The following is a 22290-nucleotide window of genomic DNA, read 5'->3' on the forward strand; positions in this document are numbered from 1 at the left end:
GTCAAAAACAGAGAGAGTCAAAACCGAGCCCAGGAAGAGATATGAGTACACAAAGACTTATAGGCGCATGTGTATGGCAGCTTCATTTTTAATAGCTAAAAGCTGGAAACAACCAATTGTCTGTCTGCTGATGAATGAATCAACAAAATATAGTGCTCTCACACAGTGGAATACTACTCAGCAATAAAACAAACTGCCGATATACGCCACCATATGGAGGGCTCTCGAAAGCATTATACTAAATGAAGGTCATCACAACAGACTACATGCTCTGTAGGAGATGGTGGGAAAGGCAAAGCTATGGTAAGGACAGAAAACAGAGGAGTCATCGCCATGAGTCATTGCCATGGTCTGGGGGTGAGAGGAAGATGTTGGCTGGAGAGGAGGTCAAGGCTCCTCTCTGGGCTGATGGAAATGTTCTACCTCATTATTTCAGTGGTGGTTCTGTGTACATTCAGAATTCATCAAGGGTACACTTAAAATTGATGACTTTTACTCAGTATAAATGACACTTCAAATTTTAAAATAAACTTAGGGCAGCATCTTGAATGCCTTAGCAAGTGACCACATCATTTGGGGAAATCATCCTTTTTAAACTTGGTACTTTGAAAGCCCGTTTGTTGTAAGATACTCGCAGTATTTGGTTTTGATGATGAATCTGTATAAAATTTTGACCCCTAAAATGCATTTGCATAGAAAATGGCAAATGATCAGCTTACTTTAATATCTCATTGCATTTTTACTCTCTCTTTACCTCTCTGCCCAACCTAGAAAAACTAATTGAAGGACTCAAATCTCCTGACACTTCTCTTCTGCTCCCTGACCTCTTGCCTATGACAGACCCTTTTGGTAGCACTTCTGATGCTGTAATTGGTAAAGTCATCATCTGTTGTTTCTTGAGTCATGCATGCTATGTGTGTCAACTAACTGGTTAACAGATCCCCACTGAATGGCCCTAGTGAGGAGTGGAAATGCAGAAATGCCTTGAAGCCTTCTTGTGTTGGAAAGATGCTTTTTGCTAACCCAGAAACCAGGATTGTTGAATCTCCCTGTTATCACACCAAACAGCAGCACAATGCTGTTATTTATGCCTTTCTTGAAATAGTGCGATTTCTAGTGACTTTCTTTTGATTGAGGAGAAATGTGGAAAAATTCACATTTGGTTACAAAGGCTTCATGAAAAAAATTGATTTCAAGCTGGACTTCACCTTTAGCAGATTCTTCTTTAGAAGGCCTGTGAATCTGCCAAGTGTCAGTAGCTGAGAAAGCATCTGCCTGTGGTAAAGCTGCATGAGTCGAATCTAGGGCAGGGGCTTGATCTGCTTGCTTTTACACTTTCTTGTGATCCACTCCCAAGACACACAAGACCTATAAAATTTCTGGGGCCCCTGTACCACCAGAAGGTCCTAAAGCTCAGAAATGCCCATGGCCCTACAGAGAGATGGGGCTCCAGCTCCGGGGGGCAGGGGGAAATGTCACACCGTAAAGAATACCTGAAAGCTATATCCTGGCATGGCAAGGCACAGAGTGGGCTTGCCCTCAGGTTTATTCCTTAAGAAAAGCAGAATTACCAGAGGATATTAAGATGCCTTTCAGCCTGTGTTTTCTGACATGTAAGAGGTCTGCTTGGGTGGCACACATTCTGCAGTGATCTGTAAAAACCGAGACTCACCGAGATTGATAACCTAGCCACAGTGGTTACCGTTGCATGTGCGTGCTCAGCCACTGAAGCCCAGACACTCAAAGCAAAGCAGCAGAAAGAAAACAACTTACTGTGCTTTCCATCTGGCCTGAGACACGTAGAAAGCCCTCACAGAATTACCCAAAGAACCTTCTGATTCCCTTTTCCTTACCTTCTCGTATCCTTTCTTAATGCTCTGTCACAAAAGAAAAAGCTGATGTCGCTGTTGAGAGTCTCATACCAGGACTGGAGCCCCCGGTGCCCCAGCGCCTCCCATCTCAGACGGAATCCGTGGCCTCCAACCGCACAGGTCAGTCAGGCGTCTCTGCAGCTGCAGGGACTGGTCAGTGTGAAGAGCCCTCAGAGTCGGGCTTTCCAACTGAGACAGCTGGGTCCTGGGCTTATTTCACGGCCTGGTTGCTTCCTCCTGGAACGGAGGCTTGGCGTTATTACACCCCAGCTTCTAGATACTGAGCCATGTTTGCTCAATAAAGGGCCGTGTTCTTTATAGAGGGATCCCTGGGCTTTCTTTGGTTACAGTCTTTCTTTATTGAAGATTTTTTTTCCCCTACTGGTGGCAGGTTCCCTCTGCCTCCTTAATTAAAGAACCCTGCTGAGCTGTAAGGATGCCCTTGACTCCTCCAGGGTACTGAGCAGTCTTTCAGATCCAACAATGTCAGTGATATCCATGGAGGCTCACTATATGTGTGTTGGCATTCTATTCTCAGCACAGAGCTTTAATCACATCTAAGTGACTGGCTATTAAATTGTAGGTAAAGTTGAAATCTTTCCTGGATCAATCATTGTTTTTAACCCCAGTTTCAAAGTTCACTCTTATTAAAACTCCTTAACTACACATCCTTAATATAGATTTGATACCCTTCATTTTACTGAGTCCATAATTACCTTGATAAAAGTGCCCACTTTGCTAATTTGGAACAGAAACAAATGTTTAGGAAATAGGAGAATAAACTCATCTAAGTTAAAAAAAAAAATTAGCACAGAAGACAGTATGTTTCTTTTTCCTTGTGTTTATTTGGCTATTTTCTCCTAGAAACTTTCCCAGAAAACAATCCATATATTAAAATACTTGAACTCTGAGTTTTGCCTCCTTTCTGTTCCTTAACAAAAAGCAAAATCATGGTTCAAAGGAGCAAATCAAATTTAAAGAACACTAGTGAGAGACAAGATCATCCTATTTTGAATGGAGACCTGACAAGAGTACTGTTTAATAATGCCATATTCTGCTAGTAAGCCAGGGACAACCCTTTCTCATCAGCTTGGATACCTCATCCTATAGCACCTTTTTAAATTAGTGTTTAGTTTAAGTAAAACTCTTTAGTTGCAAAGGCATTTTCCCCAAATGGCATTTGCTAAGAATGGAGTTACCAAAATGTCATTGATATCCAAATGATTTACCTGCTTAACCAGCAAACTCCAAAAAACAAAACAAAACAAAACAAACCTTCCATATTTATGTATTTCTGTTAAGAGGAGTCTAGAAATACATGTCTCTATAGATGAAATCCAGAGTGCCTCACGTATTTCTTTTGGTTTTCTTTCTCCCACCTTGGCTTGTGTGTATGTTGTAAATGCAGTAACTTAAAGGCTAAGACCTAATCTCATGGTGTTGTTGTGTGTGCCATTTAATGCCATCAATGACCTGGGATGCTGTTAATCTGGACTCAGATTCTCTCACCGGGGAAGATTCCCTGATTGATTGCTCTCTGCTTTCTAACCCTACTACTGACCTTCTGGAAGAATTTGCCCCCATAGCGATCTCTGCTCCGGCCCATAAAGGTAAACGCTTTCCTCTTCTCAGGCCCACATGTATCCTTAGAGAAGAACTGAGCAACTCCTGAGAATTGTGTAACCACTTCCTTAAGTAGAAAATGAGCTTGTGTCCTAAGCCCCTGTGTTATAATCCCTTTCAATAAGAATATTTAATAAGGCTGGGACAACAGAGTGTGAAGGTATTACTTTCTGATTGAAATGCAGATATTCCATGCTTTCTGTTAAGGAGAGCAGTCAGCTTTTGCAGTCAGCTCAGAGAGATGGTTGAACAGTTGACTGTCCACTAACTGACCATAACTAGGTACTTGTTGGCCTTGGAACTTAAAACTGTTTCATTAAATTGGACTGAAGGTCTTTTGATAGTGATCATTACAATAAAGAAAAAGACGTCATTCCCCAAAGTCACTCCTCAAAGATTGAACTTATAAAAGTTTTGATTTTTAGTTACCATTTGAATAATGATTACTTACTCATTAATTACTTATAATGGTATTTCTTTTTCTTATCTGCTATTTTCATGTCTTAGTCTTGGGTTAATACTGGTTTGAAATTCTGGGCAGAGGGAGTTTGAATTGAGTCCTATTCAGTGAGCAGTGTGTGAGAGTGATAGACACTATGTCTGGTTTACCGTATATAGGCATTTGCTAAATTATTTCTGAGCTCCGACAGTGAAAATGGTTTTCTGGAAGGAGCAAATACATATAAAAAGAATAGCTTTAAGTCCTTGCTGAAGAAAATTTAGAAGGGAAGCTTCCCCAAGGCAACTAAAAATTAATTAGCCTTTGGTTTGCAGTGGTAGTGGCTGAGTTTTTGTTTTTACCCTTGACAGCATTAAAATGGCTATGTTTTTTAGAGCATGTAGAGAGAGTTTACCTAGGTAGCCAATTATGGCTGGCAGGCATGTGTCAGCAGCAATGTATAATTACAGAGAAGCATCACTTGCAGAATAGGTGCTCAACTAGCGCTTGCTTGTGGGATAACCTTAATTAGAATGGAAGAGAATTTTTAGCAAACTTCTGCTTAAAATCTCAGTGCATATGATCTTGTGCCCCAACATTCCTGAGGTGTCAGAGTTTGAAAGTCTTTTTTTTTTCCAATCACTGGGAAGTGAGTTCTTTCAGAAGTATTTGTTTGCCTGGTATATATGTATAGTGATTACTTCTTAAAGCGCAACTGATTATCTCCCCACTGCTCCTGAGTTTGAGTTTTTCTCCATATTGTTAGTCCAGCCTCTGTTTGCTCAATAAAGAAGATAAATGACTAAATCCCATGCTTTTGTGAGTTACCAACGTTAAAGCGATACCTCACAACTAGATTTAATGGCCTTATAATAGTAGGGAGAATTCTTTGTATACCCTTTCTGCCCTTTCATTTATGAAAATCTTAACATGGCCAGCTCCAAAGCATTTTCTGTTTCCCCAAGTTTTCTGGCTTTACTCAGGAGAATAAGCATTTTCACCTTTAAAAACAACAGTGACTGTACAGTTGGGAACTTTGTAACTCTTATGTATTCTCTCATTTGCTAACCTCTACCTCCGTTGTTTCTGCTTGTGTACTTGCATTGTGTATTAAGCTGCAGAAGATAGTAATCTCATCTCAGGTTTTGATGTCCCTGAGGGCTCGGACAAGGTGGCAGAAGATGAGTTTGACCCTATTCCTGTATTGATAACCAAAAACCCACAAGGTAAGAAAGAGAAGATGGGGAAAAGCAAAGAGCTTGACATCAGCTCTCTTCAAAATAGTACTGTACCTAATCAACAAGGGGGAAAAAGGAAATTGGAGTGATGACAGTCATTGCGGACTGGACTAGTTTAGATAAATGGAGATACAGATAAAGGTAGTGATACAGGTATCTTAAAGCATGAGCAGGGTGTTTATTTAGAGAGAAGAGAAGTATTTAATATTTGATTAAAAGCTGGTTTTTACAAAGTATCAAGCTAAAAATAAAATATCTTTAGTCAATGGAAACCTGAAGATATATAACCAAAAAAGAAAAAAATTTAAAAAAAGCTGAACATTTTTTATCATGATTAGAACAGTCTGTAATAAATATTCTTTCCAAAGAGATTAACAGTGGTGCTTTGATATCATTTGCATCTTTTAGACATTTATGGAGCATCCTTTTTCCTCTTTGATGGATTAAAATCATTTGAACATGCCATAAGACACTAAATTGCCGTAGGACCATCTGTATACTTTTAAAGCATGTTTTTACTGCAGTAGTCTTAAGAACTAATTCCTCCCCAAAGCAAAAATAACTGATTTTTACTTTACTGGGGAGATGCGTTGATGTTATCAGGAAGTTAGTGCACAGCCAGCAGTTCTCAGGTAAAATAGATACTCATTTGGAAATAGCGTCCTCTCTGCAAGGTCTCCTGCCTAAAGTATGGTGTGTGCACACTGCCTGAACTTTTGCTGGGAGGTCGTGGACAGCTAATTTACATGTTTAAAAATTAACATGTAAGAGATTGCAAAATGTAATTGTTACTTCTCTAGGCTTTGTTTTTTTCTCCTTTGCTTGTTCTGCACATCTAAACCTTAACCCTCTGTGTTTTGTACTGAATTCCTATCTCTCCACTTCCAGGTGGGCACTCTAGAAACAGCAGTGGGAGCTCTGAGTCCAGTCTTCCCAACCTAGCCAGGTCTTTACTGCTGGTGGATCAGCTCATAGACCTGTAGCCGTGACCCAGTAGCAGATGCAGTTCTGTAACCTTCATACCGTAATATACATTTTCATTACGGAGTTATAAGAAAATGATTTTTTTTAAAAATCTGCAAATAAGGGGCCCTCTAGCCCTAATCTCCTCCCCCTTGCCTTCTCCCATAGAAATGATAAGGAAAGAAAATCACTTCGGCCCTCCAGATATTCCTTGGCCAGTTCCTCCCTGTTAGTTTGCTGTGTTTTCTCATTACCCTTCTTTAATAGCATTATCTTAAATCAAACGCTAGATGCCATGAGCTTCACCTCCGCTGGAATCGACTCCACCAAAAGCTTAACTATAACAGAAACTAGTGAATTGACACCTTTGTCTCATTCTTGCTAGGAATGGCCTCCCAAATCAGTGCTCCAACCCCTGTCTCCTTTGGCCAGATGCTGATGAATGTGTTTCTCTGTTTTTGTTTTTTATCCTGCTGCATTATCATGAGGACATGGCTTCTTCGGTTGGTCTTAACTCTAGGCAAAACCTGGAGATGGGTGTATGGTTTAAGAGAGGGTGAAACTGACTGATGGGATATGTTTGAAAAGAGAAATTGAGCCCAGCTCTAGCCAACCAACTTTGACCTTGTCTGATCATAGACTTAGCCAAGGGATTTTACACCCCATGCAACCTGCCCAGCATTCGTCCAGCATTCTGGCTTCCATTGAATCGTGATTTCTCAATCTGGAGACGTGACTGCAAGTACCTGAGATCCTTGGATAAAATGTGTACATTATGTAAAGCCCAAGTATTGCCATTCCTTTTCATGTTAACTGTCCCAACCCGGGATCTCAGAATTAGACCAAAACAAGACAATGGTGGTAATATGATACCTTTTATTAGAAGACTTTTCACTGGGGGGCGGGGGGGTGGGTGGATGGGGGAGGGGAAGGAATTGTAGCAGAAACAGATGTATTTTTCTTGTGATTTTTATTTTGAATCAAATATTGTAAATTGTGTATAAATGAAGATGCTGAATAGTTCTGTTTCCACATGGCGTATCGAGTCCGATATCAGGTGTCTGTACAGGGTTTTGATCTCTTTCCCTTGTATAACTAACTACTACACAGCAATCTTACAGTGTAACATATGGAATCATTTTGAGTAGACTTGTGCGTTGCTCTGAGCTTTCAGCGGGTCCTCTGTCTTTGTAGAATAAGCATGTTGTTTATTTTCCGATAATCAGAAATAAGTATGCTGACGAGCTAGGCAAAATTTGACTCTGGCTACTTACCTTTCTTTCTCTCTGATGTTTGAATTGAAGGATGCAGCCAATGAAATATGTTCAGTTGGTTTTCCTTGGCTTCCTAGATGAACAAAACAAAACAAAGCATAGTTTCTCACTAACCTTAGAATATTGTTCATAAAATTAATAAAGGCCCCTGCACTGACATGACGACATGACTCATGGTCACCCTCTGTATATGTCCTTACTCACCGAAGTATATTTTTTTTCCTTATATGCAAAGCAGTTTTATAAAAATCATCCTTTTGAAAAGGGATGGGCACAGAGCACCCCATTCGGTTTTCTTCCGTGGTCACAAGGGAAACACTTAGTTGATCGGATCTGTACCAATAAAATTCCAAGTCCATTTGCTTGTTTCCCTATCTAGAACTCTTATTTCTTCTTCCAAACATTTGTACTTTAAGGTGGGGGGGGAGCTAAACAGCCACAACAACATGCAAAAAAAACCACTGTACTTTGGAGGTCAAGCTCTGACCCCAGCCATGAGAGAGCAGCCTTTGAAAGGTATCAGAAGAAAAATCTGACCTTTCAGTCTTCCTTCTGACTTAAGTACTTCCATGCCAGCCAAAACTAGATGTGCCAAGGAAAAGCCTCCCTTAGGATAATGGATCATTTCCAAAATTGAGGAAGGCACAACCTTCGGGCTGAGGATGCCAAAAGATATCCTTGAAGAGCTCTCCACTACTGGATAGCAGTGAAAGTGGGACTTGGTTTGCCCCTTTATGGACAGGAATATCACTGAAGATCAAAATCGTATTCTTTTCCCCAGACAGAGAAAGAGTATATAAACTAATGAAGGAGATGTTTATTTTTAAGTAAGAGTAATGTGTTATGCCTGTGTTTTCCAGTTTGATTTTTTTCATATGTGTATGTTAGAAATATAATGAAATATCTAGTTTCTCAATTGAATAGAAACCATGAAGAGTACAGTTTAGAAATTAGTGTCTCTAAATTGTTCCTTTCATGTGTTACCTGTAATCCCATTGAGATATATGATCTAGTCATCTGGCTCAATAAAGTTAAATGGAGAATGTTAATGAAAATGAACAGACTAGAAACCAGAGAGACTGGGTGGAGGAGGTCTGAGGAAGATGATGACATGAAATTATCTTGAGTTTCTTCTTGAGGAGTAGAGCTTCCAAGGAGAGAAACTCTTTTTCTGTTAAGGAATTCATGTGAGTGCTTGGTAAACAGGGCCTCCCTCAGTTTGTAGCATCATCCCGGATCTGAACAGCTTTATTTGAGGTGGGTGCAGTGTGCCAATAATTGACAGACCTTTGAATCTATAGACTGAGCTGCAAGTGGGACCTTCAGGGTCATTCTAGTCCATCTACTTCATTTCCTAGATGTGAGACCTGAAGCTGGTGGTGGAGAAGAGGGCTGGGCAGGACAGGCCACCTGGGAGCTCATCCTGACCTTGACTCATGGGCGGCCAAGTGGCCTTCAGCAAGGGCTTCACTTCTGAGAGCTACTGTCTCTTAGTTACGGTGATGTATTTGGACCTAGATGGTTTTTAAAACTATACAATTCCAGGGTTCTGAGCGTACATTATTATTCTTCGGGGGGGACTATGAAGGATTTGTATAATCTTGATGTTCTTCAGTTATCTTCTGCAGCTCTTAATTGTAGCAGTACTTACACTGTAGAGAATTACACTGGGCTTTCGCCAACCTGGGTTGCTCTGTCTTGGTTATCAAAATAGACACGTAAGTCATCACAGAGTTTCAGACATAGGTTTTCTTTGTTGTACTGTTACACACGCATATCTACTTATTCCAGCAAAACAGTATCAGAAGATTTTAATTCTTTTAAACTGTAAAATCAATGATCTGCCATATAAAAAATCGACAAATACTCTAAGCATATGTTTCTGATTTGCTTTTATTTTTTTGCTTTTTAGGACCACACCCATGGCATATGGAGCTTCCCAGGCTAGGGGTCTAATTGGAGCTACAGCTGCGGGCCACAGGCACAACCATAGCCACAGCCACAGCAATGCCAGATCCGAGCCGCGTCTTTGACCTACATCACTGCTCACAGCAATGCCGGATCCTTAACCCAGGGATCGAATCCACGACCTCATGGTTCCTAGTCAGATTCATTTCCACTGAGCCACGACAGGAACTCCCCTGATTTGCTTTTATTCTGACTCTGTGAACATAGTAACTATACCAGAAAACATCACAAATTGGGTTTTTTTTTTTTCTCTTTCCAGCATTCAAATAACTAGATCACCAAATTCAAGTCCCAGTGTTTTTAAAAACACAAGCCTCAGAGGAGATAAGATTTAAATGGACACTTCTAAATATGATTATAATGAATGATTTCTTTAGCAGACATATCAGAATTTTGACATCTAATTGAGTGTTGTTTCTTTCAACGGCATCTGGTTTTACTTGGGAAGCTAATACTTAACTCCTCTCCTTAGAAATACTATCATAGAAGGTAATGTAACTGAAGAAAATCAGTTGTGTTATTATCTAATGAGTATCGCTTTCAGTATCTGAAAGTATGCTCTTTTTCTTGGTCTTTTTCTCCCACTCTTGATTCTGAGTAACATTTGGATATTTCCCAAAAGCAAAATCACTCCCCTAAGCCAAAGAGTGGTTACTTTTGAAGATCATAAGAAGAAGAATCCACTGAAAATTCCCATAGAGGACCTTATAATGGACATGCGACAACAGTCAGTCTTCATGTCCTTAATATTCTGAATAAGGGAACTTGTGTGATTTTGCCTGTCTTTAGTATGGTTTAGAACATTGAAATACACGGGTTTGCAAATACCTCCGAAAGAGGTTGTCCCTTTGTTCAATGTCAATGGATGTTGGACTTGCCTCTTTCTGAATTACAGTTATAGAATTTGGATTGCCAATCATTAGAGGGGAACAGACCCAGGGAAAGAATCTGTTTTTCTCAAGACGAAATATTAGTCTTGTTTCTAATCCTTTTGTTCCTGCTCTCCTGACAGATAAGTGGTTCAAACCAATACAGTCTCTCCCCCTCCCCCAGGTCAGGAACAGTCCTGGCTCAGCCCTGAGGTGTGGAGGCGTATGAGTTCAGCGGAGCAGATGCACGCTCCAGATACCTTGGGCCAAAATAAAGTCTCCCGTGCTGATGTATGTCTACAGTTCCAAGAGGCTTTAACTTTCCCTGTCCATAAGATTCGGGATTCTGTAGCCATGAACTTAGAGTTTGGGGGTAAAAATGACAGGATTGCCCCAACTACTGAATTAATTAAGCAAATTCGATGCTGCCAGGCAGAACAGAGAAACTATTAGATGGATATTTAAAATGCTATCTTTAGGAGTTCCCGTCGTGGCGCAGTGGTTAACAAATCTGACTAGGAGCCATGAGGTTGCGGGTTCGGTCCCTGCCCTTGCTCAGTGGGTTAGTGATCCGGCGTTGCCGTGAGCTGTGGTGTAGGTTGCAGACGCGGCTCGGATCCCGCGTTGCTGTGGCTCTGGCGTAGGCCGGTGGCTACAGCTCCGATTCAACCCCTAGCCTGGGAACCTCCATATGCCTTGGGAGCGGCCCAGGAAATAGCAAAAAGACATAAAATAAAATAAAATGCTATCTTTGCTGACACACTCCAGATATTACAAAGCTATCTTTTATTCCTCTCAAGAGGCTGTAATTTTACCAACACCAAGTTAGCCTCTTCCTTTTCCCTACTTTTAAATTAAGTGTCTGAAGTTGGATGTGCTTGGGTTTCCTGAGGCAGAATGAATCCCAGATGGCTTCCATTTCAAATCATCGGTAACAAGATACTGTTTTGTTTCCCCTGGGTTTCCTTTCACTGTGATGGCGGTGGGGGGGGGGGCATTCTTTGGATAATGCTGACCTATGCAGAATTACCAAATGGTGGTCATTACTAGAAAGGAAGATATTTTCTTGGTTCCCACTCTGATGTAGTGTCCTCAGTGTACTCTCTCTCCCTGTGAGAGAGAGAGTACCCCTTGCACACCCCCTCGTCCCACAGACCTCTGTCCTGTCCTCCCCGGGAAGACAAAGCAAACAGAGGTACATGGAGCTCTCTTATACAGCAAAGGTGTGAAATTTGAACATTGCTACACAACTATTATATAAAAAACAAGTCTGTAAACAGACTTCTTATGTAAACATACAGGAAAATAAAGACTTTATTCTGTTCAAATGGGAGCATGATGTTCAGAGCTGTAAATAACTTAATACAATAGCTGCTCTCTTCCTCATCGGAAAACCCACTTTTGCAAAAAAAAAAAAAAGATTTAAACACATTGTTGAATGCCAGTAAGTGCGTTGCACTAGGAAAGTGCAGACACGTACGAGAGATGAGCCTAGGTCATTTTTATAAGTCAAGGCTACCCTGGCTTCACCCTGTAGTCCGAATAAAATCCCTGTGAGCCTGTATTTGATATGACCAGACATGGAGCTGTACACGGGAACACAGATTTGCAGCCTCCCTTCCCTCATTTAATCTTTAATATGCCCAGGCCAGTTTAATGAAACATTTTCTGTTGACAGCAGCAGTTTTATGCCCAGGGAGAAATTTCTCTCATTTAATTGCTCCATTGGCTTGAAAGGCACAGCATGGCTAGCCAGCACTGGCTCCCATCAAGTCCCTTATTCCCCAGTCGTGGGCTTTAATGCAACTCCGTAACATATGGTAGGACCAAATGCTTAATTTTATTATCTTACAAAAGGTCATGGAAATTATTTGTTTGCTGTACGTCTCCTGATTCCCTGATTTGGCTCTGAAAGTGTAGATTTCATTCGGTGCTGCATTTCTGAAGTTCTTGTGAAGGGATATTCTGCTTTCTCTTTGCTAATAACTAACTATGTGGGAAGGTTTCCCAGTACTCTGAGTCTTCAGTTTGGGGCAAGAATTATGTCTTTGATATTTCCTATAACTGTTGTTTCTCTTTATAGTATCGGAGAAAGGAAAATTCCGGCCACACATGATATATTGCACACAGGAATATCCAGCCTGAAACTTAAGCCTTCAGATTTTGACTGTTTAAGAAGCAGTCTGGATGGCCCTCAGTGTCCATCAGATAAAATGTCCCGGGTAAACCCGCTCTAAATCATTCAGCACTTGGAGTTGCTTTGGAAATTAATAGGGGTTTGGTCAGGATAATTGCCAAATCATCAGATACTTTTGGGGAGGCCTTTCCTTATCTCTGAAACATATATGCTCCTACTGAAATTGACATAATTGGGAGCCTCAAGATAGATTAAAATGGAGTCATCCCAGTGGAAATGTCCAAAAGTATTCTCAACCTTAACCTGGCATACAGTACTACATCAGAGCAAGCGGAAAAAGTCTGTTTTGACCTCTTGCTTGATTTAATGTGCTAAAGTAAACAAAAAAAGGGATATGTCTTGCCTCAAGGAAACTAGAACCAAATTTCCTACCTTAAGCTTTATGATAAGGAAGACCCTTCCCTTACGCTTGGTGAGAGAGACCCTGGCCCTCTGAGGCCAGGTCCTGGGTTTAAGCTCAGCCCCCCCATCACCCCCACCCCCATGAACAACTGGCTAGCGTTACTGAGTCCTGTGGTCACAGAGCCTCTGCCGTGTGTGCCATTGGTTTCCAAAGGAATCGGGCCAAGGCAATGAGGTTAAATTAGTGTAAATCTTTCCTTGCTAATAGGCAGACTGCTTCAAACATGTTTTTCTGGCAGTACAAGGCTGTCTTCAGAAACAAGGCCTGTTCACCCTGAAAACACATGCTCTTCCTCCCTACAAGAACACACACTCACGGTCCCAAAAAAAACCTCTAACTGCCAACACGATGCAGTGTCTGTCTTGTGTTTACAGTTATTTAGAACCTCTCCTTCTCTTGACTGCTTTGTTTCTTGTGCTGCCACCACCAAAATCCCCTGAGTGGGTGTGGATGCCTGCGCTCCCCGTGCCCACTGCTGGGAGACTCGCAAAGGGTGCTTGCTCTCAGCCTTGGTCACACGGCACCTCCTCAAAAAAGAACGGAAAGCTTAAGAGACTTGGCCGTCTCAGGGGAATCCTTTAAATATACTTTCTCCATCCTATAGCGCAGCTTCATGCTGAGATACGAAGTAGGTCTGGCCTTGTTTTGAAGGACTCAGAGACACATTCTCCCTTCAGTTTGATGTTACCATATTTTTGTGACTGTGTTTATAATTTTTTTTTAAAGCTGCTGGAATCTTAGGTTTGATTTTCCTGTCATTCACCATGAAGGTCATAGAATATGCTGAGTTGGCAGATTTACAGTTGTCTTGACCAAGACCTCATTTTTTAACAGAAGTCATGCAGATAGGTTAGGAATGCCCTTCCAACCCGCCCCAGCTCTGGACATGGGCATCCCTACTGGGTGCTTTATACTCTCAAAATGTGACCTGACCCTGCAGGCCACCAAGGCGCCCTTGTTCTATAGGTAGCTGCTCTCAGGAGGTCTGTGCCCACAATGTGATTTGACTGAATTCTTTTTAAATTACCCCCCAAATATTAGCTCCAGTCAGACCAGCGCTCATTTTCATTATTGGTCCCTAGGGCGCCAGAGTTGGTCATTGGCTTGACTAAATTTACCAGTTTTTTTCCTAAGAGATATTTGACTCTCCCACAGAACTACATCAACTTTCAGGATAATTCTGGAGGATGAGAAGTGTGTGCCTTCGTTTGGGGAGCCGAAAACTTTGTCCAACTGATTCTAGGTTAGGAAGTGATTCGGGGACTTTGGGGGGCCTTTGGTACCACCTGGCTCAGCAAGTCTTATTTTGGAACGTTTCTTTGCCCCCTTTCCTTTGAATTTCTCCCCAGACATCACCATCAGGGAATTGCTGTGACAGATCTAATATTGTACTTGCCTGAGAGATTAGGATTACGTCTTTCCATGTATATCGCAGGGGAGAAGGTGTGCATTTGTTTCCTGTTCCCGGACTAACACTTTCCTGTCACCATGTAGGTGCATATATGAAAGATAATTCAAGGAAACATCCTCCTCAAATACTATTCAGAAAGCCATTTGACATAGAACAGAATCGAACTGAAAAGACTCTATAATTTGGAATTCACTGAATACATTCAAAGTTTTAGAGAAATAAAAATGAGGGGAAAACCCACATTTTTTTTGTGTGTTTCTGAAAACAATAGTTAAGGTCAGAACTGTTTTAAAACAAAAAGCACTGCTAAAATACAGGATTCAGAGAAACATAGTATTTTTGTACAGTATCTTCCAAAATGTTCAGATCTCTCTCTACACCTCTTTACAATGTAATGTCTCTAAGTAACTGGTTTCCCAATAAATTGATTTTGATGCTGCTTCTGCTGTGTTCTGTGTGCTCAATTCAAGCAGAAACTTAGCAGGGGAAAATCATTAGCAGAAGTTTCTACTAGCTAATGGTTTGCTTAGAAGGGGAGAGGGTGACATGGGGAGGGGATGATTGAATTACATCAGAGGTTGTAAGTCATCTATAGAATCCAAGTCGTTGTGCCTATCATTTTTTACCCTGGTGGGTTGGGAAACTCATGGTGAAATGATACCTCTGCCCCCAACCACCCTTTTCTCTGGATTCTTCTTGCTTAGTTACATATGCCTTTTTCCTGCCCTCTTGCTAACATGTGCTCAATGACATACTTCTAACCTGCTAATATTTCTTGGAAGGTAAGCTCTCTTGCATTCTGATAATTGTCTATTTGATTTTAAAAGCCAGAGCACCCTGAGGCACCTCTACCTAGGTAGAAATAGATTAGTATATTCGAGTTTGCAAATGCTCCTGTGCATTTCCCTCCTTCTGCTTAAAGCACTTTATGATGGATTCATTTAAGCAGAGGGGAATCTTTGCTAACTTAAAAAACTTAAAACAAAAATTCCAGCTGAAGGTGACTTATTTAATATGATTTTGATTACGTCTCCTCCCATAGAAGGAGCCTTCAGTCTTCGTATCCGGGGCACTCTTGTGCTCTTGGAGTAGCGCTTGTGCTGTAAATCATCAAGTAATTTTGCATTTCTCAAGCAGCCACGTTCTGCTGCTTTGGTGGGGAGGGGTTGGGGGCAAGGTTCTGTCCTCAGTTAACAGGCAAGTGTGGAGCAGATGACCACATGTCAGATCTGAGTTGACTTTGTCCCCAGACAGTATTCGCACATAATCCAGAACTGTCATGGTATATGGGGAGACGAGTGACTGGGTTTATTTTCACTCCAGCCTGAGCCAGCGCCAGGTAGAGCAGGTGTCAGTGCCTGGCCCCGTGCGTAGGAGCCTTGTGTAGTTGCGCTGAGTGTCTGCGTGCCTAACATCTTCATCTCCTTTCCCGCACATCGTGCCTTTCGTGTTCCCAGATGTGAGACAGTGGTTGGTTGTTGTCCAGTTTGTGTTTAGTCTCCTTGCCTGACTTCTTTTTTTCTGTTTTTCCTTTTCCATTTTCTACATCTATTATTTGGTCCCACAATGTTTCTGCCGTGGGGTCGACCCCTCAGTGTTCCAAGAGAGAGTTGAACAGACCTGTGCGCTAATTCTGCCTTTTGTGCTTTTCCAGGTCTCCAGAGAGAGCCCAATCCCTGTCCTGTAATAACCATAGAGCACTTTAAAGAAACAGCCGGTGTTAAAGGCCTTCCCCTGTATCCAGACCCCTCCAGAGGACCTGGCCCAAAAACTCAGAACAGTTTAGAATCTGACTACCTGGCCCGAGATGGCCCTTCAAGCAACAGCTCATTCCACAGCAGCGAAGAGGAAGGGACTGACCTCGAGGGGGACATGCTGGACTGCAGTGGGTCTCGACCTCTCCTCATGGAGTCCGAAGAGGAGGATGAGAGCTGCAAGCCTCTGCAGGGGAAGCTGGGAGGGGCCATTCCCTTCGCTCAGCCAGAGGGGTCTACCGAGCCAGCCAAGGCAGCGCAAGGTGGAAGGAAGAACCAGTTCCGCGCCCTCACGCAGCCCACCGCCGATGGGCTGGGTGAGCCGGATGTCTTCGCCACTGCCCCCTTCAGGAGCTCAAGGGTTCCCACCGATGACACGGACATTTTCGCCAAAGCCCCATTTGTCTCCAAGGGCAGCGTGGCCCCTTCCCAGCCGGAGGAGGCGGACGTATTCTTGAGAGCTCCTTTTACCAAGAAGAAGAGCATGGAGGAGTTAGCGGGGGCCCAGATAGCCACCTCCCAGGAGTCGCCTGCCCAGGCCGGTCTCCTTGGTCCGACCGATGACGTCCCCCTGCTCCCGGGCCTCGATCGAGCCGTGTATCCCTCTGTCCGAGCTCAGTATTCCGTGGCTGGTTTTGCCCAGCAGTCTAACCTCCCCTCCCATTCTGTCCAAGCAGCAGACCATCTCGACAGCATCTCTCCCAGGGGCCCCGCCCTGGAATCTGGGGCCCATCCTAATGACAGAAACAAAGGGCCTCAGCCCCAGAAGGAAGCTGTCTCAGGCCCCGTGGCTGGCAAACCATTCCGCCCCCAGTCTTTATCCAAATATTCCCGTCACTATAGCCCAGAAGATGAGCCAACCCCAGAAGCCCAGCCCATCGCTGCCTACAAAATTGTTTCGCAAACCAATAAGCAGTCAATAGCTGGCTCTGTTTCCATCACATCCCTTTCCTCCAGGACTACGGAGCTGCCAGCTGCTGATCCTTTTGCTTTAGCACCCTTCCCTTCAAAATCAGGCAAGCAGAAACCTTAGGAGCCATACCTGAGCCTTGGGCCTCTGTCCTGTCCCACTCTCAGTACCCACCACATGGCACCCAGCTGAGCCTTCTTAAGAAGAACTATGTCAGTTACTATCTTTCAGTTCCAGAAGTCAGAGCAGAACTTGTCAGTGAACAAACTGAGTTGAGGTGATACTTAGTTGATACTCCTTTGAAGTTATGCTCATTTCCTTCATTTATGTTGATTTCTGGACTTTCAGGCATTGCCGTGCCCACCTCCACCACCAACTCTGCTTTGTGTTGTTTGCCCAGAAACTTTAAATCTAGAACTACTTCCCACTAAATCCAGAAATAACTTCCCAAAGGGGCCACATTACTGCTTTTTTTCTTTCTTTTTTTTTCTTGGAGTTCCTGTTCAGAGTCCTGTCCATTGAAGAATCAAGATGTGTCCCTCTAGGACTTGATTTTTACTCTTGAAAAGGGTATCTTTCAGGAAAGAAATAGAAGACAAAAATGCTGCACATCAGAAGGAAGTGCAATCCTGAAGATACAAATCATTCCTGTAAAACCAGCAGCTTTAGAATGATTCTCTGGATCTGATTCTGGGTTTGTGCAAGCCAGGCCAGCCCTCATGCCTGAGCGTGGGTGTGTAATGGTGTCAGGTCCTTGCCTGTGTAGAAGTGCAAACAAATGGGATATCTGTGCTTGTGCCTTCCCCACACGCAGGCTTTTTAAATTCGTGTAAGGGCACAGGTGTGTGTGTGCATGCTTGTGTGCACAGGAAGCATTCTTCCTGTAGGTCAGCCTTGTCCCACCTTGCGTTCCTCCACAATCACTTATTTGCTGGCACTGGTCTCCTGACCTAACTGACTTCAACCCTGTGTTGCTTTAGTTCTTTCCTCGTGGCAGAATTGAACTCATTGGGATGTATAGGAAAATCCTGCTGGGCATGAAGTTTCTGAGTAGATTCCGCCCCCCCCCCCCCCCGAATTTGCTGTTTGCTGTCAACAAATTCCATTTACATGGTCTTGCAAGATTAATTCTCCTTATATGGTTCTCCCTCAGAACAGTAGAAGAGAGCATCTGGTCACTGTTCCAGCCACGGGGTTTGTGGTCAAAGTTAATTTTTAAAAGTACTTTAAAGGAGTTCCCTTGTGGCGCAGTGGGTTAAGGATCCAATGTTGTCACTGCAGTGGCTTGGGTCACTGCTGTGGCATAGATTCCACCCCTGGCCCAGGAGTTTTCGCGTGCCAGAGGCACGGCCAAAAAAAGAAAAAGAAAGAAAGCACTTAGCCGTAGGTCTGAGCACTCCATGCTGTCATTAGGAAATTAATTCACCATGAGACTAAGCTACAAACTAGGTTTGTGTTTGTTTTTCCACATCCCTGCCATCTTTGTCTTCTGCCTCTTGAGAAAATAGAAACCTGAGACATGTAAATTAAGTTTGGGAGGATGAAAAAAAGCTGAATCAGCTAACCGTGAAAACCTTTGGACTCTCTTTCCCTTTTGATGTTGAAATAGGACAGAGAGGTGGCTAACTTGTGTTTTTGAAACGTCTCCTATTTCTGCAAAGATCTGCCTCATCCTTGGCTGTTTCCGTACCCTTTATTATTAGTGCCTTAAAATGAAACTTAGGTCTCAGTGGGAAGATTTCTGCTAAAGAAGTTCAATTTAACATTTCCACTCGAAAGCTTCCTGTGACTTGTAGTAAATGTTAGTGATTTCTCCATTAGCTGGAGAAGTTGAGAGGGTGGCTTACCAAATCAGATTAATGATTTAAGAATTATTGGAAGTTCTTCCAAGAATCAAGCCTGAATGCCTGACTCAATTGCAGTTGAAGTTGATGTTCAGGGATCTTGGCAGTAAAATATGAACAGATACTTTTTAAGAATTTTTCTGGTTTGGTCTCCACCTATTTCAGCTGTCTAGGTTAAAAGATGAACTTAAATCATAGGCATGGGGCGGGGCTCCTAGCATTGGTTTTCCAACTGAGTTTTCAGCTGTGCCAATCCTTCCTTTTAGCGGTTGCTAAATGTTCATTCCAAGAGTTGGCTTTTCTCCCAGTAATCATTTCTGAATTTTCTGTGTTACAGTGGGTGCAGAATCATCTTTCCAGTCACATGGTTTTGGCTAACGCATATGGAATTTTATGCCCCAAACTCTTCCCTTGGCCATTATCAATACAAGCCTTCATGTGCAGGAGTGAAAAGGATGGGAGTATTCAGGGAGAAATCTCACCCCAGGTTAGAGACTCTTAAAATAGAAGGTCACTTGAGTTCATCCTTCTAAATATGCAGGGTTACCTTTATAACAGCCTGGCAAAATGAATTTCCTTTGGTTATTTGATCAACCCTTCCTGATTATTTTAGTTCTTAAGGTAAAAATCAATAAAATTGTGATGATTTTATCGCATAATTGAGTCATTTGTCAAGCTGAACTTCTAACCCTTTTTATTGTCACTTAGAGACCTGTGGTGGGTGGTGACTCTACATACCTTTTTTGAATAGGAGATGAATATAAACACATGCAAATTTTGTGTTATTCCTGAGTCATGCATGGAAGTATTTTGACTATTGGATCACATTAATAGCTGATAGTGAATTCTGCACTGATCTTCTTTGGCTCATATAGGGTCAGTGGATCACTTAAACATACAATGTTCTTGCCAGAGGCCATCCTGAATCTGGAAATCTGATAACTTTGGCTTTAAAGCAATTGAGTGCTCAGGTGCTTTGAATTAGTAGCAAATGCATGTTCCCAACAACTACTGCAACAGGTTAACATCAAGGAGAAAAAGAAAACATAAAGTCAACTGCAATGCTGCACTACTTGTTTTCTTTTGTTTTGTGTGTTACTTGCTTTATACATAAGATACAGAATGTAGTAACCTGTGACCTTTCATTTCAGTGGAGTGCAGTGGGCCAGAATATATTTATACATAAAGCACTGACCTGCAGCACACACTAATGAACTCTTAAAGAATCTATATTAACCAACTCACAGGCACTATTGTGTTAATGAGGTTCTCTTTTGTGTGGTGCAAATATGTAGCCTCTCTGTTTCTTGGGCTCACATAGAGATAGCCCTTTAGCTCCAAATCCTTGTTAGATTGGAAAACAGAATGAACAAAACTGGATGCTAAAGCCGATGCTAAGCAGGACCCAAGGGCTAGGTCACAAACTCCATTTCCTTTTGGGCCCACTCATCCTTGAGTTGCGGTTTCAAGTGTGTGAACTGCTGTGACTGTATTCACATGCTCATGTTAGGTTGGAGTTGAACCTAGCAACCAACCCTTCTTTCTGAACTTTGAAGAAAAATACCAGTATCTTACTGACCCATTATATTTAGTACGTTTTAGAATACATGTACATCAATGTTTTCAACTATTTGGTAGCTATTTCACTGGTTCAAAAGGGAAAAGTAGCGGATGTCAGTTTTCTTGAAAATAGGTGTAATCACCAGAGTGACCTAAGAATAGAAATTCAATCATGCTGTTTTTGGTTCCCTAACAAAAAGTCATCAAAACATAGGTATAGGAGCCCCAGGTGGTGCAGCAGGTTAAGGATCCAGTATTGTCACTGCTGTGGCATGGATTCGATCGCTGGCCCTGGAACTTTGTATGCTAAAGGCGACACCAAAAACAAAACAAAAAACAAATATAAGTTATATAATATGCGTGCATTATAGCAAATAGGAAATTTTATGATAGGAAACCAGAGAAGGGTGAGATCCAACTCACTCTCTAGCAGGAACGATACTACTTAGATTGGAGTTCCTTGGGTTCCTTTAATAAAGAAAGATGTTATTCTCTGCTGTGTCTTTGGAATTGAAATTGGAGAACACAGGCCAGTCAACTCGGGAATGGCTGCTGGTCATACGTATGCAGTTTTATATGAGAAATTTGGAAACCAGATTATTCTGATGAAAGGTATACAGGAGAGCCACTGAAAGACCACGGCTTCTAAGGAGGCAGGAGCACCATGTAAATGCCCACAGCCACCCCCCGAGTTCTAATCCTGCCTTCTGGAGTAAACACGAAGACTTTAAATGGAGTCATGCAATGTAAATTCTGTTTTTTCCAGTGACTTTGTCAGCTGCTACTTGTTTGCTTGTTTGTGTGTTTTAACCACCAGAACACTTGCAAACTTGTGACGTTTACTTAAGGAAGGAATTCGAAATGCTTGAAAATAAAAAGTAGTATCTGGTTGGGAACAGTGTGTGTGTTCTTTGCTGCAAGATAAATTTGTGAGATTGCTGAAAACTAGCTGCTCACTTCGACGTGGGCATCTATGCTGGCAGTGGCTTGATTCTCAGGATGCCACCATTACTCTGTGACTTCCTGGTCCTCCCAGCCACGTTTTGCTCCTTGACCTTTATGAGGAATCAGGCCTCCCATGTGTGAGGCCCAAGATCCCATCGTTTAAAAACCACCAGGCACAGGTCCTTCCTGCCTTTTCTCTACCCCTGCAGGTCTTCCTGGCTCACCTTCCTTGGTCTTGTTCCTGTTCCTGCTTCATTTCCTCACTGGACATTCTCCTTGTATGACCACACCAGTAAAGGGGTAATGAGAGGTATGATTGAATGACCATGTTCATTTTTATTTGCCTCCCTTGTGACTGTAAACAGTTTCCTCCTAAATTTCAGCCTGGCCTGTGATAATCTCACCACACTGGAATAACTGCAAATAAGAATAAAATGGGTCACTTCCCTATTTCATCTAGAAGGAAAGATGAAGGAAGATTGGCAGAAGCCCAGCCTGACTCTGTGGAGACACAACCCAAAAGCCTCATGCACTCCACCTTGATCCAACAGGCCCGGAGTGCCCTAGAATACAGGCGCAAGTGTGTGTGTGTGTGTGTGTGTGTGTGTGTGTGTGTGTGTGTGTGTGAAAGGACTCTAGAATAGCTTGTAAAAGTGGCTAAATGTTGACCAGCACACTCGTGGCTTAGTCCAGTACTCCCATAACTGGTAATTCCATAAGGCATTTAGTCTGAGCTACTTCTCAGCAATTTCAATATGTGACAGTGTTTGTGTTTAGAGCAACAATGTGCTTGAAATTAAGTCAATGTTACTGACATTGCATTGTCATAGAACCATAACCATTGTCATAGAAATATATATATACTAGAGAATAATAATATATACTCTAATATATATGTTCTCTACTCTGTTTGATTCCTTTTGTAAGGAGTTGCAAAAAATGGTTTTTACCAATGTCAGTTCAAGAGACTTTGGGACTGAGAGAAGACAAGTTCGCCTTTCTACTCTGAAACGGCAAGTCA

The 22290-nt window shown here is 42.3% G+C and overlaps 1 protein-coding gene across 11 annotated transcripts in view; it reads left to right on the top strand.

The window, feature by feature from the left end:
• The window catches only part of AAK1 (AP2 associated kinase 1), a 177743-nt gene extending 156523 nt beyond the window's left edge, over positions 1–21220 (top strand). For 3 of the 11 annotated variants that reach the window (XM_047781868.1, XM_047781870.1, XM_047781869.1), the window contains 5 exons: positions 772–873; positions 1890–1991; positions 3371–3481; positions 5049–5159; positions 15911–21220. In XM_047781868.1, coding sequence (XP_047637824.1) covers positions 772–873; positions 1890–1991; positions 3371–3481; positions 5049–5159; positions 15911–17043 — 1559 coding nt within the window. In that variant the 3' untranslated portion in view covers positions 17044–21220. Of the gene's footprint in view, positions 1–771; positions 874–1889; positions 1992–3370; positions 3482–5048; positions 5160–6059; positions 7028–15910 lie in introns of those variants that run through there. The other 8 variants (XM_047781878.1, XM_047781879.1, XM_047781871.1 and 5 more) reach the window with 5 other exon arrangements.
• Positions 21221–22290: the final 1070 nt, after the last annotated feature.

The sequence above is a fragment of the Phacochoerus africanus genome, chromosome 5, assembly GCF_016906955.1.
Source record: "Phacochoerus africanus isolate WHEZ1 chromosome 5, ROS_Pafr_v1, whole genome shotgun sequence".
Lineage (NCBI taxonomy): Eukaryota > Metazoa > Chordata > Mammalia > Artiodactyla > Suidae > Phacochoerus > Phacochoerus africanus.